The sequence below is a fragment of the Gymnogyps californianus genome, chromosome 6, assembly GCF_018139145.2.
Source record: "Gymnogyps californianus isolate 813 chromosome 6, ASM1813914v2, whole genome shotgun sequence".
In the NCBI taxonomy this organism is placed as follows: Eukaryota; Metazoa; Chordata; class Aves; order Accipitriformes; family Cathartidae; genus Gymnogyps; species Gymnogyps californianus.
The window spans coordinates 14,373,539-14,391,304 of record NC_059476.1 but is presented as its reverse complement, the minus strand read 5'-3'; the positions used below and the strand labels follow the sequence as shown (position 1 = coordinate 14,391,304).

The 17,766-nt window shown below is 40.5% G+C and overlaps 1 protein-coding gene across 1 annotated transcript in view; it reads right to left on the bottom strand.

The window, feature by feature from the left end:
- Positions 1–17,766, bottom strand: part of STN1 (STN1 subunit of CST complex) — a 45,929-nt gene that overhangs the window by 5,568 nt on the left and 22,595 nt on the right. The window contains exons 5-10 of the mRNA XM_050899413.1: positions 14,521–14,592; positions 12,544–12,705; positions 11,271–11,382; positions 10,322–10,484; positions 3,274–3,396; positions 2,622–2,694 (exon numbers count right to left, since the gene is read on the bottom strand). Of these exons, the coding sequence (XP_050755370.1) occupies positions 2,622–2,694; positions 3,274–3,396; positions 10,322–10,484; positions 11,271–11,382; positions 12,544–12,705; positions 14,521–14,592 (705 nt within the window). The remainder of the gene's footprint in view (positions 1–2,621; positions 2,695–3,273; positions 3,397–10,321; positions 10,485–11,270; positions 11,383–12,543; positions 12,706–14,520; positions 14,593–17,766) is intronic.

The window sequence follows — 17,766 nt, the reverse complement described above, 5'->3', positions numbered from 1 at the left end:
GCATTTTGGGGTAGCTGCAGATATGTACAATGATTAAGTAACCCAGAAACACTTCTAGTCTATGGCCCAACTTTGAGGGAGTACACTCCTTGCAGTGGAGTGATGCTGTCCCTCTTTCATTGACATACGGGGTTCTAGCCTTTGTCCACCAGCTGAGGTAAGCCAGGTTGTGATTAACTGTCTTGCCTGACTACCAATATCAGAAAGGACAGAGTTATAGAACAACTACCATTTGCCCACTGTGGACATCTCACACAGGGTCCATTCTGACATACTAAATTTAACTTCAAGTGGTTCTGTTTTTTCCCTCTCTACTATCAGTCTCATCTAAGCCTAAAACCAAAGCAAATTTGTCAAAAAAACCCCCCAAACAAACAAACAAAACTGGACTAAGTCTACCATTTTGCAGTTCAGTCTGGAGTCAAAATGTACTGTCATCCTTTTCCAGCTATCTTAAGCTTCTAGATAGACCCACAGTGTCCTCGCATGAGGGCATTTAAGATCAGTCTGTTTGGAATTGCAGTTGGAGCCAAAGACTAGGATTGTCATGTAGGCAATATTACAGATCAGGGTTTGTGGAACTCTGACTAGGCACGCTGAGGATTTTTTTTATTTGTACAATAGTTCCAGGCAGCTGGGTTGGGCCTGAGAATGTGTCACAACTAAAGCAATGGGGTGAGGCATTGCCTTGAAAACTGGCAGAGAAGTAACTCATTGGAGAGAAGAGTTTGGTTTATCATAAATCAGTCTTCCTGTCATGGAAGATTAATATTACTCTTGAAGGAAAATGGGTATGAATTTCTTGCAACAAACAAGCAAAAGCCCTTGAGGTATTACCATGTTTGTATTTTCTCACGACGAGCCTGCTCACTAGTCAAGGCCAAGCGAGTGGCTAAGACTGCCATCCCACCAGCAGAGGGGGTCCGACAGTTACATTGAGCTCTGCGCTCTTGCATCATTCAGTGACAATAAAATATCCGCAGTACCCTGTTGGTTTTGATTGAAGCTTCTTGGCTTTCCTTCTCAAAATCTTCTATTACCAGTGACCAGGACATTGAAATGGTCCTTCTGAAAACTAGCAAAGAGACACTGACCTGGAAATTGTCCTTTTTACAACAAGAAACTAAGTAGGTGGAAAGCTTCAAGGAGAACAAGATGCTCTGTAAAGCAGTTGCTATTTTTAACCTGCTCAGTATGGAAAACATGGCTTTGAGGACTCAGGACTCTTCAAAGTCTTTTCTGTGACTGATCTACAAGTTTCTCTCTGCTGTTGACTCCTCCTGACTGTGAAAAAGTACTTCCCAACCTCTCATGGAGCACTGAGAGTACTTTACCAGCGTGATAATGCACAAGAGGGGAGTTAAACACCAGGCAGTCACTCAGTGCCCTGTGTCAACTGTATATAGGTTCTGGCCTTTATAGTGGCACAATTATAAGAAAAAACTGGTTCCCAGGAGAACTAGCTGATGTATAAAATGGGCCGAAGAATGATTTGACTCTTACAGAGATGTTTGTATTTGTTAATTGGATAAAATAAAACAATGTGATATGGTAACTTGTACTGGAACAGCCTCAGGCAAATGAGCCCACCTTCATCTGCATGCCCAGTAACATCTACTCCCTCCATTCCCCAAAGATACAGAACTTTTACCTCCACCTACAAACCTTGTCTACAATTGTACCACTGCTTAAGGTAGCCAGTTGAAAACTCAAAAATAATACTACTTCACTTCGCCTTTTTTCACTGCAGGATAACCATCATATACCAGGTCCTACAAGCACTATTATAGTTATGATAGTATAAGGATATGAGCAATTTAAGATTATATGCCTTATGTTCTAGTCAGTCATTTATTCTGTACTAAAGTGCATTCTACCCCACAAATAGCTGCACTCCAGCAGCAAGTGATCCCTGCTGACACATTCTGCCCAATGAATTGAAAGAAACTCTGTAGCAATGTACCTGTGTAATTAGCAGACATTCAAGTCAAGCACAAGCTATCACTATGGCAATAAGACACAATAGGCTTGAGGGACAGGGATAACTCATAAGCCACACGAGGTACATTATCTGAAAAGAAGTGGATTTTGTTAGACTGAAATCCCTACCTGCAAAGAACAACCACCTGAGCTCTACCTGAGCTTAAAATCTACAGAGAATATCCTACTGACTTAAGTCTTATTGTTGACTTAATGGAGGCAGAGATTTCACCTTTCTGTACGGTCACTTTTGTGTCAACTCCCCTGTAGAAACTGAACTAGCAAGATTTGCTACTTATCCAGAGTGCAAAGCAACAGCTGCTAGGTGCTGACCTAACTTCATTACATTTGGCTCCTCCCAAAATCTAAGTATTCTCAAAAGATACAGATCTAAGATAATGGCTGCTTATTTCAGATTTGAGAGGTTTGCTTCCTGCTGGGCACACCTGCTCTTTCTCTCTCCATGCTCACAGGAAGCTGCTCTTGCACTCTCACTTTTAGCTATACTGATTAGCTACACCAGCAACTTAGCTCCGAGTTCAAGGGTAAGGACAAGAAGCATATCTAATCCAGCAGCAGGAGGAGATATTGTCATCAATATATCAGCACCAGCTCAGAGCCCTGATCACACTGCTACTTACGCCTGGGTTTTCGACAGTCTTCTTTAATCACGTCAAGGGTCACTTTAAGCAGCTCCTTATCATGGTCAGTCACCTAGAGAAAACAGAAGAAACTGGCAATTTATAGCAGTCTATTCCACAGTAGGTGGCATGGCTGTTGAAAAGCAACCCAAGGCCATGATGTATTCTAAACTAACACTGTCATAACTACAGTCTGCATTATATACTGCCTCTGAGACTAATAATGAACGTTAAATCTTCAGTTACTATTTTTAGTACCATTAGCAGCATCGACGAGTTAGGTGAAGAATATGATATATGAGAATTCAACCCAAAGGAGGGTGATCGACTCGGTAGAACACCAAGTTTCAACCCACTTTGATAAAGCGAACTGTCCCAGGCTTCAGCGTGCTCAGCTGCATCAGCTGTGCTTGGAACCGCAGCAGTGCTTAAGTCTGGTGCTGAGTTACAAAAAGAACAACTCAGTGGGTGATACAGAGGTAAAAGCAACCATGAAGCAAGCTGCAGATAAGACTTGTGTAAACAGACAGCACTTGGATGTCCAGCGTCTCTTTCTGAAAGATTTCTACTATTTCTGAAACATTTCTACCATTTCTACTGACTATAAAAGTCATACCCCGAACTTGTTTGCAACCACAGCTCAGTTCCTTACATGGTATAAGTCCTTGGAGCTACTAGGTTTCTGGAAAACCACCCCTTTTTCTTGTAGCATCCTTATTGCTTCCTTAAAAACACTGTGAATCCTTTTGGAACTGGAGTCACTTTTTGACTTCACCTGGATGGGAAGAAGGGAATGAAGCAGATGGTGAGAAATCTCAGCTCAACTAAAGTTACCAGCAAAGGCTCCAGATGCTTTCAAGAGCACAAGGACTTCAGGTAATTTTGTTACACTTTTTTCTTCATTTAGTAATTCAGAGATCATACCTGTTATGTATGAACTAACCAACATCCCTGAGCTTTAAGAACAAGCAAACACACACACACACCAGAAGCTTGTGCTATTCTTAAGGAACCACAATCTCCTAACTGCCTTCTTTGTATTTAGCAGCTATTTGATTATGTACTGAGAACTCCCTTTTGGAATAGGCTTGTGATGCTTGCAGAGTATTTGACTGTTTAGCTATCAAGCTTTGCTCATATTCAGAGTTTTTCTGGTAATAAGGGTAGGAAGATAGGAAGATCAGTGCTTTGTAAGGTGATATTCAGGAGGAATCCAAGTACTGGGGATTGGATTCTCATCTCCTGATTTGAAACTGAGGAAGTGTCCCAGGAAAAGGAGGGAACTGGCAAGAACAGTATTTGTTTGTTGTCCCCTTCATTTCCAAATTTGTACACACATTCTGGTCATGCTCTCAAGAGTTTCTCCACAGCCTAATGAAATGAAAGGATAAAGAGTATGCAAGAAATTAAGACAGGTATATGAGATAAGGGAACAAAGGTTTCAGTTTTGAGGGCAGGTGGGAAACAAGTCTCTTGTGAAAGGAGAACAATGTGCCTGGAAGTCCATAACTGAGGAGGTTATTTAGAACAAAGGGTTCTGTGTTTGGGACATACCTAACAGAGTAGGAAGGATGGAAGGGGAGAAAAAAAATCAGGGAAAAGCAGGGTTTGTTTGGAAGTAGAGCCAAGCCAAGACAGTGGAATGAGAGCTAGGGAAGTGGAAGGAAATAAAGAATCGGTTGTGGAGAGGAGAAAGTATGTGTAGATAAGAGCAAGACCATGACTTACTCTTCTTCATCTCTATCTGTCCTACTATATCCTTCAACCTCCCATTTATCCGCACAGACTGCTTCAACTCCCCAGTTGTTGTTTCCTCATCTATTGGGAGCACACTGTTCTCCCTGTGGTTTTCTTTGAGAATAGAGCTAAACTGCTTCCCACAAGCCAACATGTGATAACTAGAACCACACTAGAGCAACCAAAGCAAGATTTGCCAAGCCATTTCTTCAGCTATCACCGTAAATGCTCCCACTCTGAGCACTTTTGTTCTGAACAAAAGTATCAGACTTCACATATCCTACTTCACTCACCAGATGCACTCACGGAAGCCTTGGGAGTGAAACAGGCAACCACCATGCACTAGAATGAATTCACATGAATATGTGAAACGGACACCACATTAGCAACGGAAGAATATCTTTTCACCAAATATTCATTCAATCCATTTGCAAGTCTCAAGTGAAACTCCAACGGCTTCTAAGCCTGGAAGCTGATGTGCCTAACTGGGAATAGTTCAGAGATCCAATAGGGATATTAGCGTTAGCATGCATTGCAAGATTCTCCATCCCCTTCCTCCAGCTAATCCTCAATATTTCAACAGGCCATAATCACATCTCTCTCCCTGTCCCACAACAGCTAACTATCTTTTTCCTTTCAAATCGACAGTCAAAAATAATTGCCTAATAGTTCAAGATAATTAACATAGAACAATGGCTATTATTCTCAGTTCAGTTTTCTCCTTCTGTTCCAGACTGAAGGACTTCAGTGCCCAAAGGTTTGTCTGTCCCTGTCCACCACATCTATATCAGTTTGGATAACAGACACTGCTTCTAATTACAAACTTGACCGTACATCTGGACACCATTCCAGTCACAGCATTAATACCACTATCATATTTCTCTTCATAGTGCTTCTTCTGATGAACTGAAGAAACAAACATAAAATGTAGCAGGAAGGGTAAAGTGAAGAGTGAATATTTTCTCATGGAAAAGCACATTCTCATAGCCATATGTAAAATGAAGAGACTTTCACTCAAATGCAGTAATAAATCCTCAAGAATCTAAGAAACTGCTAGCAAAGCAACCACCTCAAGACTCTGATCAATTTTTAATGTGAAAGCAAACATTTGGGGAGAAAAAAAGATAAAAATATCTCCAAAGCAGCATGATAATTATTCAGTTTGGCTCAACACTGAGATCCCGTCAGAAAAGGGAGATAATTAAAAACAGACTCTGTGTGAACTGACACACAGCTCAGCCTGGATGGATACTGAAACAGAATCACTAAGAATGCAAGTCAAGGCATTGACAGAGCGAAGGCAGAGAGGCAGGCTTGGGAGCGAGAAAATAAGCAAGCAGCTGCTACATATCAGCACCCTCTCATACGTGCTGCAGAGTACAAGGGAAAGGGCTCCATGGCAGAAGGACTGTTCCTGAAGAACAAATGAGGGCTCCTGCCCTCTTCAAGGGCTTTAATATTATCCTGAAATGGCAGGAAAAGTTTGGGTTTTTTTCCTAGTGTGCTCTAGATCACTCTTCCTCCTCTCCATCCCTCCAAGTAAAGCAACAATTGAGTTTCTTTGTGAACACAGTTTAAAATTACTTAATCTGTTGTTTTGGTCCACCAAAAATATCTCCAGCATCTCATCCTGCAAATTCATAAGTCAAGAGTACTTCTTCCTAATACCTTATCACTTTCTTCTACCCAAGACCAGCCAAGGATTCTGTGGCAAAGCCAACAGAAGCATCCATGTCTCCAGAATTAAGTTGGTATTTTAGTCAATATATTCTATCTGATGGGTCTCACACAGCTTAGTGGGCTGGTGCTGTGCAACCAGTTATTCTCAGATCTTTAAAACAAGACAAACTCTCTGTACAATCAATAATAGGTCAAAGAATGAAGTGGTACAGGAATTAGTCAGTCTGTTCAAAATGCTGAAAGTATGTAACCTTTGGCTCATTATGAATCACAACACACCCTGATGGTGTTAAAGTTTCCTGGTATAACCATACACGTGATTCTACTCATGGAATTGCCCTTTGCAATCTCTCATGCAATGTTTAATCCTTGGCTTAGACAGGTGACAATTTTAGTAATAGTGGTTCTGGACATGTCAGTCCTGAAGTCCTATAATAAACTTTGCAATATACATATTTAAATTAGCAGTGAAGCTTCCTCAAGAGGCAGGAAGACAAGTACATAGCATCAAGAATGTATAATGCACTATGTTACACCTACAGTACAACGTACAGGGTATACACAGTAAGTATGAACAACACGTAAAACTCCCTGCTTTAACTACTTGTCATTGCTAACCTTGAGATAATATTCAAATCAAGAGAAGTACAAACAGCAGAATCTGGAAAGCACAACCCAAGTTACGTGTCCAAGCTAGTGACATACACAAACTGGAATGGTAATACTAATATAGCACACACTATAGCTTATGCATGGAAGAAGTGCATAAAAATAGTTAATCAAGACTGGCTGGTTGCAAGTCATATTTAAGCCAGTTGAAAAACTGGATCAAGTTCACATGTAGTTTTCTTTAAAAAAAGGAACCAAAGGCTTGTCCATTTGCCAAACATAATTGCCTAAGTCCAGCAAGTACACTCTTTAGGTTCTCTAAGTACAAGATTACTTTTTCTGTTTTTTTGCTTGTAGTCTTCCTTGTGGTACCCATCCCTCCAGTCTCAAAAGTAATTTGTTTTAAGGAATAAGGGAAAGGCTACAGCTTAGGGATAGAGGGGGCACTGGTTATGTGAAATAAAGCTCCACTGGTTTTAAAAATCATAACAGATTTGTTAATTTTTAATTATTTTTAAAAACACCAAGCCTTCCAATTCTCTTACCCAGTCTCTGTAGACTGTAAAATTAAATGTTCCCTAATACACGTCTGAGCAGAGGACAGGATTTGAGTTCTGCCATGTGCATCTGCTAGAGGGAAATTTAATCTGGAGAGCCAGAAGACTGCACTGCTGGGGAGCCATTAGGACCAGAACTAGGTATTGTAGGACATGTGTGGGATGCGGACAGGGTTCAGGTACAGTAATGCTGAAAAGCAACAGAGAGATGCTGCCTACCTCAAGCTATCCCAGCTACCTCCTTCCATCTTCACCCCCTGCTCCGCTCCACTGCCAGTGGCTCCATAGCAGCTCACCACATCCCTGGAGAAAATAATCCATGGGGAGATACCCTCCCACTATGAACACTATGCAAGTACTTTAAAAGTTGGGAAAGAGATGAAGGGGGTGCATCACATCTCCTAGGATCACAGGGAAAGGAAGAGAGAAGCAAGAAGAGTTTAACAGCAACTGTGCTCTAGAACACTAGAATCAGGGTAAAAAAAAAAGTTATACATCCAAATAACTCATCCTTTCACATGCAGGAAGAGTGCAAGAAGTGAACAAGTGTGTATATTGTGGTGTGGCCTAATTAGTTTGGTCGAGTCATCTAGCTCCTGCCTTGCCAAATAGGCCTGAAATAACATCGTTCCATATTAGCAGCACCCTTTATCCTTTTGGTTTGAGGGCGATGCAAAACAGAAGACTACAGAGGGGAGAAGAAAGGAAGAGGGACAGAAGTCAGATCTATTACACTTATTTTTGTGGATCAAACTGGGTACTTGACCCTTTGCCAATTATGAGAAGTAACACGTGCAAGAGACAGAGCAGAGGAACAACGAAATGCATTTCCAGAGCATTACTAGGCACTCCTCTTAAGGCATTCAGGTCACTTGACAACTGCAGGTTCTTTCTTATGCAAAGATGTATAAGCCTCTCTGCAAGGAATTAATACCAAAGGGCAATAGGGAGAACTGCAATTTCTAAATAAGCATCTGTGTGCCCAAATTCCTGGGACATATACTCACATCCTTGCGTCAGGGTCAGGAGCAACTATTAATTATTATGATAGCTCCTCACGACTGCTAACAATGCTGATGTTACATTGTTTTTGTTGGTTTGGTTTTTTTGGTTGGGGTTTTTTTTTTGTGCCTCTCTGCACTATGTTTGCTCTGCACCAGTTCCTACTTTAAATGACTTTGCAAGATATTCATCTTGATCTTTCTACAAATGCTGAAACTTCAAAGATGGAAGTTTCCAGTATTAGTCACAATGACCACTACTTCCTTTAATGTGAAGTGTTGGGGAACTTTTAATACTGTTCCAGCTAGTTTAGAAGAAAATACCCTGTCCCATGCTGGATATTCTAGTATCAAGCTTTTCTGTCAAAAATGAGAGTAGCTCCTGTTATTGTTTATATCCATGCCTGCTTTAAAGCAAACAACAAAAATGCCTTCAACAAAAATAAAAGAAACAGCTATCAAGAAGCAGCTATGAGAAGCAGTTCAACAAGGCCAACAAGAATAGAGCTGCTTTTCATTATTACTTCACCTCCTCTACAAGGGACTGGTTTTTGTGGTTTTGGTTTTTGTTTTTTTTTTAATAATTAAACAAACATCAGATGATAACATAACATAGCACTTAACTCTACAGTGCATATCAGAATCAGGCAGTGAAAATGACTGCAATGGTTTTATTTCTCTACAGAAAACCAAAAAGTAAACAAGTGAGTCACAACACTCTAGTTTAAGTTTCAGTTGCCATTGGTAATGTGGTAAAAGCCATAACTCTGTTACTTTTGCAGAAATTTACCACTTCACACCAGTTGAGAATCTGGTTTGTAATTTATCCAAATAACACAGAGTAATATAAAGCCATTTTACAAAATGTTTTTTGTTCTATTTCCCATTCTGCAGTTGATTAAGAGCATACTATCTCACTGGAAAGTTTCTTAACAGTTTGGTTACACGCAACTGCATGTAAACTGATTTCAATTAAATCCCACCTAATCCTTTCAATCATGGCCTTTCACAACTAGGGATTCCCAACAAGAGAAACATGTAGCAGGGAGCACTGTTCATCCACTCATTATAATCTCCTTTTGAAAGCTACATCTCTATTAATATATTGAGCTTCAAATGAGAAACGAGACAAAGACTTTGTGCTCCCTTCTCCTGATCAAATTCAGGATCTCAAACATCTGTCCCAAACAGCTCAAGCACCTTAAAGGGATCTCCTTTTCTGATACTGCCACTATTTACAGATCTAGATAAGTTAGTGCCTGTTGCAGACTGTAAGGTTACTCAGCCCTAATACAAGATTACCATTAACAACAGAATTTTCTCATATGGCTTTCTTCAGTCCAGTTTTCTGTGTCTCAAGTGACAAGGTTTCCTCAAGCTCTGTAAATAATTCATGCATAAAGCTAAAGCACTTGTGGTTTTTGAATCCTCTAAAGGCACCAGCCTCTTATCTGGCTGTTTATGCTTAAAAAAAAGTACATGATATTATTTCCCTCTGTCCTGGTTTCGGCTGGGACAGAGTTAACTCTCTTCTTAGTAGCTGGTACAGTGCTGTGTGTTGGATTTAGTGTGAGAATACTGTTGATAACATGCTGATGTTTTAGTTGTTGCTAAGTAGCGCTTATCTTAAGTTAAGGACTTTTCAGTTTCCCATGCTCTGCCAGCAAGCAGGTGTGCAAGAAGCTGGGAGGGAGCAGAGCCGGGGCAGCTGACCTGAACTAGCCAAAGGGATATTCCATACCATAGAACGTCATGCCCAGTATATAAACAGGGGGGAGTTGGCCGGGAGGCGCGGATCGCAGCTCGGGCATCGGTCAGCGGGTGGTCAGCAGTTGCATTGTGCATCACTTGTCTTTTCTTGGGTGTTATTTCTTTTTTTTTTGTTGTATTCTTTTTCATTACAATTATTCTTATTCTTAGTTAGTAGTGTACTTTATTTTGACTTTAGTTATTAAACTGTTCTTATCTCAACCCACGAGTTTTACTTTTTTTCCTTTCCTCCTCCTCACCCCACTGGGAGGGGGGAGGGGGAAGCAGCTGCGTGGTGCTTAGTTGCTGGCTGGGGTTAAACCACGACACCCCCCACTAAGAACTTGAAACAGTTACATTCACTTACCTCCTGACAGCTGGGACTGGGCAGATGCACACCAGCCAGTGACACCAGAGTATCAATTGTTTCCAGCTCCTGTTGGTAAAAGGTCTGAATTTTGTTTTCTAACAGAAAGCCTTTCACTTTCTCATGCAGCACATTGATTGAGAAATTCTGACCCTCCAGGCCACTACAAGGATACATAGAACATGTCAAAAGGCAAGAAACATACTAACTAACTAAAAACTAACATTTTTTAGAACAATTACATAAAGTTAGCCTGCTAGACTGGTTTTCAAAGGTCAAAAGGGATTTTACTGTCCTTAAAGGATCTGAATTTAAACCCTTAACTAAAACAGACTATTTTTATATGCAATAAATATCCAGCTGTTCCTCTTCAATCATTTGCTGTAACAGTGTTGTGATTTTAAGATCTGCAGTCTCTGAAACAACACTACATGCATCAGACCTGCCAATAAGCATCCAGCTACCCTTAAAACTGAATACAGGAATGGGTGTTTGACTCAGTTTATTGAGGTTATGTATTTGTGATTTGACGATGACAAGGGCAGCAGAAGTTGAGAGCATTTCGATGGAATAGCTCCTTATCCTTACACATAAAACAAGATCAGGCAAGGACACTCCTCCATTTAATCTGTTGACCTCACCCCCAAATCTTGCTCAAAAGCCCAGCTTTTTTTACTACATGCAAGACGTCTGTACACAGTATTTTACTACCTTCCTAATATTCACTTTGGTTTAGCATTGTATTTCTTTTCTCAGATTATGGACATGTATCTCATCTGTATGGATCATCAACTATTTGGGAGAAAAGCAGGCTGCTACTGTATGCTTGTGCAGAGTCTAAATCACAGTCGGGCCCTGTTCTATCTTTCTCCACAGTTATCACAATAACAAATAAACAATAATAAAATCCCACACTTTGCCTCAAGACGAGTCTGGATACTGCATTTACCTCTGTCCCTCCTCAGGGCCTTGGAAGGGTTTATCGTAAACTTCTCTATAGAGACAGGGGAGCTCCAGCATTCTTGAAATCTGAACATCACACACAGGATCATCCACTTTATCTGGAGCGGCAAAAAGAACACACATACTTGGCCAGGACTGCCATACCACTCTTTTGAGCAAGCATACCTGAGGCAGCACAACAGAGTTTCACATGCCAGTATTAAACTGGCAAATTTTGTTCACTGTTGCTTTTCTAAAAACAAAACCACAAAGGCCACTCCTGCTTTTACAGTTTACACGGAGGTAAATGACCTGTTGTGGTGCACTGCAGATAATGCTTTTGTCTAACAACTTATTTAACTGGAAATTATGATCTCTATTTTACCTTTCCGCAGTCTGTATCTGTTAGATGAAGTTAACACATAGTAAGGAACTTTATTTGGGCCAAAGTGAAAGCAATTTAGAGGCTATTTGAATTGCGTGGCTCTCCTTTAATGAAACAATGGTATTATTACCAGCCCTTGAATTGGTTATATATTCATAAATCTTCTGTCTGGAAAGGAGGGTTGAATTCCCTCTCAGATTTTAGCTAGAGTTGAAAAAAATCTAGAATTTTCATCTGAGCTACACAGGGTTTTTAAAAGATGGGCTTCCCCCCACCAAAGGAATAATTTCAGTATTGTCGCTGAAAGATTTCACTGGGGAAAACCAACTCTTACACACTAGCACAGACACGGAGGAGAGAAGTTATGTAACTGGAAGCTCCTAGAGTGTAAACAGTGGACTGCAGAACCCTACTGCCCAAAGAGCTGTTCGATACAGGGGCAGCACCTGCATGCAGATCTGTGCCCGAGCAACTGAAGATGAGGAACACTTCTCAGTCATTCTGCAGAGCCAGAGAGTTTAGGAGAATCTGGGCTTCAGTGGTACAATGTGCCCGTACACTGCTGTCTGCCCATGGAATGGATTATACAGGCTGCGACAAACAGCAACCGTTTCTCCAAAGCAGCTAATGCTCTTGAAGTGTGACATAAAAGGTCACCAACTCTCTTCCCATGGGCTTTGGCTGTTCTACTTCAACACAAAGAAAATTGAAGAGCAAGTCACTCTCACAGATACCCAACAACAGGTTGAAATAAAGACATACAGATGAAAATCTCTTTAGAAAAACGAGATGCCAGAAAATAAAGTGGAAACTATTCAATTAATTACATACAGCCTAGATCTTCTTACAAATTCAGACAACTAAGTTACATATGTCACAGATCCATAACACTCACAAAAACATGAAGCCTGAATTTCTCTTTGTTGCCTGTAGGTTCGGATGTGACCTCTGACCTTGACAACATCCCCGATCTCCAGCTTGGTTTTCTGGCTCACAATTTCTTGGAGTTTCTTCATCTGTTGAAGCACAGTAAGACTGTTGGGTGTGCTTGGACGACCTGTAAGAAGTGAGGGAAAGGAGATCAGGCATTAAGGCCAAGAGGACTGTCCTTTTGCATTCAGCCAGACACCTAAGCACCACAGGAGTCATATTACTAAAAAAGGGGTAAGGTCCCAGGCACCATGTGTCCTGGGTAGCAAAACTTTTGAGTAACAAAGTTAGTTTACAGTATTATACTTATCTAAGTAGTTCACCTGGGGAAAGTGTAAAAGGGAGGAGATACTGATTTACCACTGAAAATGTCATAGATGGGTTGCAAAACTGAAACAATAATTTGAAATGAGTTTTGTCATTTTTTTATTTTGTCGTGCTAAGAAGGATGAGAGGGGAAAAGAAAGGTCAGCTGAACTTTTTACATAAAAGAAGAATGAGTCATCTGAGGTGGGGCCAAAGTATTCATGTGATGCAATCTGATGTCTACACTGAGGTGAATGCAACTTGACAGAACTTCACATTTACGTAAGACACCTTTGCAGGAGAGTAAATTCTTCATAACTTAAAACCTGATTAATGATCCAAGTATCCCTGATCACAATTACAAAAGGCTGGAAGAAAGTTTCCTGTGCCCCCAGGAGCTGTTTTCTTTAGCAGGTACAAATTAATTAATTTCCATTAATAACATAGTGTCCATTCAAGCACTACTGATGTACAATGTAGAATAAGAACACAAGGCTGAAACAAGCATTCTGGGTCCTCATTCTATGTCAAGCAGTATTTCATGCAATTCTTTTAACGAATTTAAGTTCCTCATAAAAAACTGATTTGATTGTGGGTCCCCATTATTTTTTTGGAAAGTTGTGCCATATCACCACCTCTCTAAAAGTGAGAGCTGTCTTCTAGATTCCAGTTCCGGTTCGGATCGATTATACCACTTGTCATATCATTGTTAAATGTAAGTAAGTATGAATTATCTGTCTGTATAAATGGGCTTGTTCCACAGACATCAGAGTTTTTAACTTTTACATCAAGCTTTCCTTTCCCCATTCTACGCGTATGTAACCCTAACACCGGCAGATGACACTAGTAACATTTATTTCAGTAGAATTTGATCAGCTCCATATCAGGGTTGTCAATCTACTACATCAGATTTCAAGAAGGTCCAAAGTAGAAAGTATTCCATACTTTGATCTATGAGAAATGGTGGGAGAAAAAGCAAAGAGAAAGCCAGCCAATAGTGAGTTATTCTGTTAAGTGCCATAATAGATTCATTTCAAATGCACAGTTTCTGCACATTTAGAACTTTACCAAAACATGAAAGATTGCTGGTATCCTCCCACTGTGTTTTAAGCTACTTTCAAGTTCATCACTGACAGTATATGCATGAGCAGGAGGAGAATATGAATGCAAATGAAGAAGAGAAGATGAATCCTGAGACCACTGTTTCAGGATTATACCCCCCACAATGGTGGGGAATGTATACCAGATTGCTGGTCAATGGATTGACTTTGGAAACAAAAGTTATGGCATGTGGCAGATTCCCAGCCTAGTTCCTCACTAGATGAAGTCACAAAAAGAACCATAAGAGGAGGATTCTCTGAACAATGTCATGGCATAGAATTGAAATACTATATTACTCGGATAAGGAAAAGGCATGACAGGTCATAATGTAGTGGTTTTATTGACATCACCATCACACACAACACAAGTAGTAATACAAAACTCCCAAAATGGCCCAGACTGTAGGATGCGATGGTTTAAAATCAGAAAGAGTTGAATTTGCTCTTCTGCAAGTTTGATCATTTACTAAATTACGTAAGACAGACATGAGCAAAAATGTACAGACAAAAGAGGAATTATTTATTTGATAAATTACCTGATAAAGATGTTTCTGCTACCATGGGATTTTTCCAGCAGACACAATTTATAACTCCAGTACTATCATCCACTGTAAAAAAAAATTGCAAGAATTACAGAGTAAGAAAGCAGGTAGTGATGTTCCAAAAAGTGAAGATACATAGATGTGTAGGGAGATGACTGCCAAGGATATCTCGTTCCAACAAGTCTGAAAGGGAAAGTGGATGCTCAACCCCTACTTATACCTCTGAAATAATTTCCACAGTCATTTCAGTCATGGAAGTAGCTCAGCACCCGATACCATGCTTATGTGCATGGTCAGCAAAGTAATAGGTATATTCTCAAAAAAAGATCAAGCACTAATTTAAATTATGAGGCTTCAGTACATATATTGGATACTAAAGGGTTTTAATCTCATTGACAAGGTCAGAAGAAGAATCAGTGTTGAAAGCTGAAGCCAGACAAATTAAAACAGGAAACCAGGCACAAAACACAGAAGCGTTACTGTAAGAGTAAGAAAACAGCACTTCAACATTGGGGGGAGTACAGTCATGTGAATAGACTAGGAGTGCTGCTACCTCCAGTTGCGTTGGTTTCCACGCTAATATTGTGCACAAAGTCTGCTGGCCTTTCCCATACAAGAAGATGTTCCAGAGAACAGGAAGGCAGCTCCTCTAGCCAGGAAGGACAGACGACAGCACATGCTTGTGGTTCTGCTCTAGGCCAGGAATTCCCAACTTAAAGTATATGTACTGGTGGCATGCAAGCCAATTCTGTTGCCGAAAAAGCTTAACATCTTCTCCTGAGCATGGGAGCTATTTAGCTTTTCGTGTTTTGCTAGTACCCAATCAAAATAAGTTTTGCGATTTCTGCCCCAGGCACTGCATTGTCAAGGACAGCAGAAAAAGACAAAACCCAAAGAAAACTAAAAAACTATCAGAATCAATTGTTCTACAGATCAAGAGACTGCATATAGATGGTATTCCAACAAACACTCTCTAAATAAAAAGGCACTAAATGTCTGTCAAACCACAGCAAGGATCACATTTCATGTCCAGCTAATGCTCCAAGTGCCTTGCTCCTTGAAGGTAGCCATCTCCAAGATTGAGCCTCCCCTCTTCACAAATTGGAATCTGCAATGTTCTTCTGCTCCGTAAACCAGATCCATGACTACAAAAGTAACAGCAATGTTTACCAGGGAGGTGCTGATTGGTACCTGCAGTTGTTTCCTGTGGGAACCATAGCATCAAACCAAAATGCCTTCGTATTGTCTCATGTGTTTTGAAACAATCTCCCTATTTGGGGGGTCCAATTTCAAATCATTGTCTTGCCTTCCCATTTCCCAGTAGCTTAGCTGCACATTCCTAATAACAAACATATAGCACTTATAAGATGCAGGCAATTCCAAATTCCATCACAAAAGTATGCTCGTCTCATTGCTATCCCCCTTTTGAGCTGCTGTGTCTGCAACTATTTCAGCAGCTTTAATTTTGTACCAGAGCATAGATAATGATCTAGCTGATATGACTTCCTCTCCTTGCTATAGACAAAAAGCAGCTATTTTAGTAGGAGTCAGAGCCCCCATATACCACGCCAAGCCATTCATGCAAGTCAGCAATGGCAATAAGAAACAGGGCAGATGACATTTCACTATTACGTTACTGCAGCTTCTAGACGTTCCAGCTTGCGACTGGCTGTTGCACCAACTGCGACAGATATGCTTCCTAAGAAGGGCTTAGAAACAAAACAAACAAGACTGAAGGATTAGTAGGCCAGATTCCTCCTCATCAATGTTAACAGCTGAAAATGGAGTCCCGGAGAGATTGACCTGTTCTTGACCACACAGGGAATCTGGTAGCAGAGCAAGGCTCTGAAACAAAGTTTTCCCAGTTCACAAATAAAAGCTTTGAGCAAAAAGACAAATAACTCCTGAAGCACAGATGAATGAGAACTCTTGCAATTGTATTCTAATTAGACAGGAGAATGTTAATCTATTTTAAATGCACTCAAGGGGTCTACAAGCTTTTGAAAACTTCCTGTGCTCCCTGTGCCGCCCTTCTTCATTTCCTTGGGTTTAAACTTTTGTTTGTTTGGGTTTTTGTAGGTTTGTTTTTTGGGTTTTTCTGTTTTGTTTGTTTGGGTTTGGTTGTTTGGGGTTTTTTTTGACTCTTACAGTAACTGTTTGAGGGGTAGCACTCTCAAAGCTACCTGATAAATGAGATAATTGTGTTCATTTTTATGTCTTTATAACAAAAAAGGTATGGCTCTTGTAGGGCCTGCATGAGCCTACTGAGATCCTGGTGAGATTTTTTTCATTTGTTTTTAAGGTAAGTGCCTTTCAGCCTTTCAAAACAGTTCTGGAGTATAAGGAAAACCACGTGATGTTTGGTTTTGTTAAAAAGGAAAGGAAAAAGAAAGAGGTCAGAAAGGTGCATTAGCTAAAATACGAGCTTGTTCAAATTTACACTTTAATTAGATATCCTTCTCCTAATCGATCATAATAATGTCAAAATCAGGTTTTACACAGCATGGTTTGTTGTTTTTTTTTTTTTTTAAGCCAGGAAAGAGTCAATTCACTCTCTTTTACAATTATTATTTTGTCACCAGTTCTGGCTGTATGGTTTTCAGTACAGAGAGGACCTAAGATTCTTTTAAAATGAGCTGTGTGTATTCTGAAGTAAACAGATAGGAAATGGGGGGGGGGGGAAGATAGTGGCAGTGACGCAAAGACATTTCAGTTCTCTATCAGAGAAAAAGTACAAAGGGGGAATTGCTTTGTAAGTCACTTTTAAGGAGATGGAAAGTGAGCAAGTACTGAGCAGTGTGCGGCACTCCAACTGATGCAATGCCTGCTCTGTGACTCACCAACCAGAGTCTGTTGAACTGAGAGAAGCAAGAAGTTACAAGCAGGAAACTGTCTAAGAAGTTACAATTTTACGCTGGCGGAGTTAGCCTGCCTGAAAGGGAGGGCAGGCCGGGGAGGGGCACCCTGGCAGGTAGCCTGAAAGCTCAAACCAGGAACTGCTGGAACAAAGAGTGGAGTTGGATGTGAAAGGGCAGCAGGAAGCCAGGCTCACTGACAGCTGTACTTAAAGGTTGGCTGATCTAACACTAAGGCCTTCATTCCACTACTCTACAGTTTCTTTTTATTTCTATTCCTCCATTTTCTGCCCCAATAAAACATTTCCAACAAGCTTACATCCAAACTAATGCTGAGAGCAGCGTGGGAAACCCTTGCCCATAGAACTGTTTTTGCCTTGGTCAT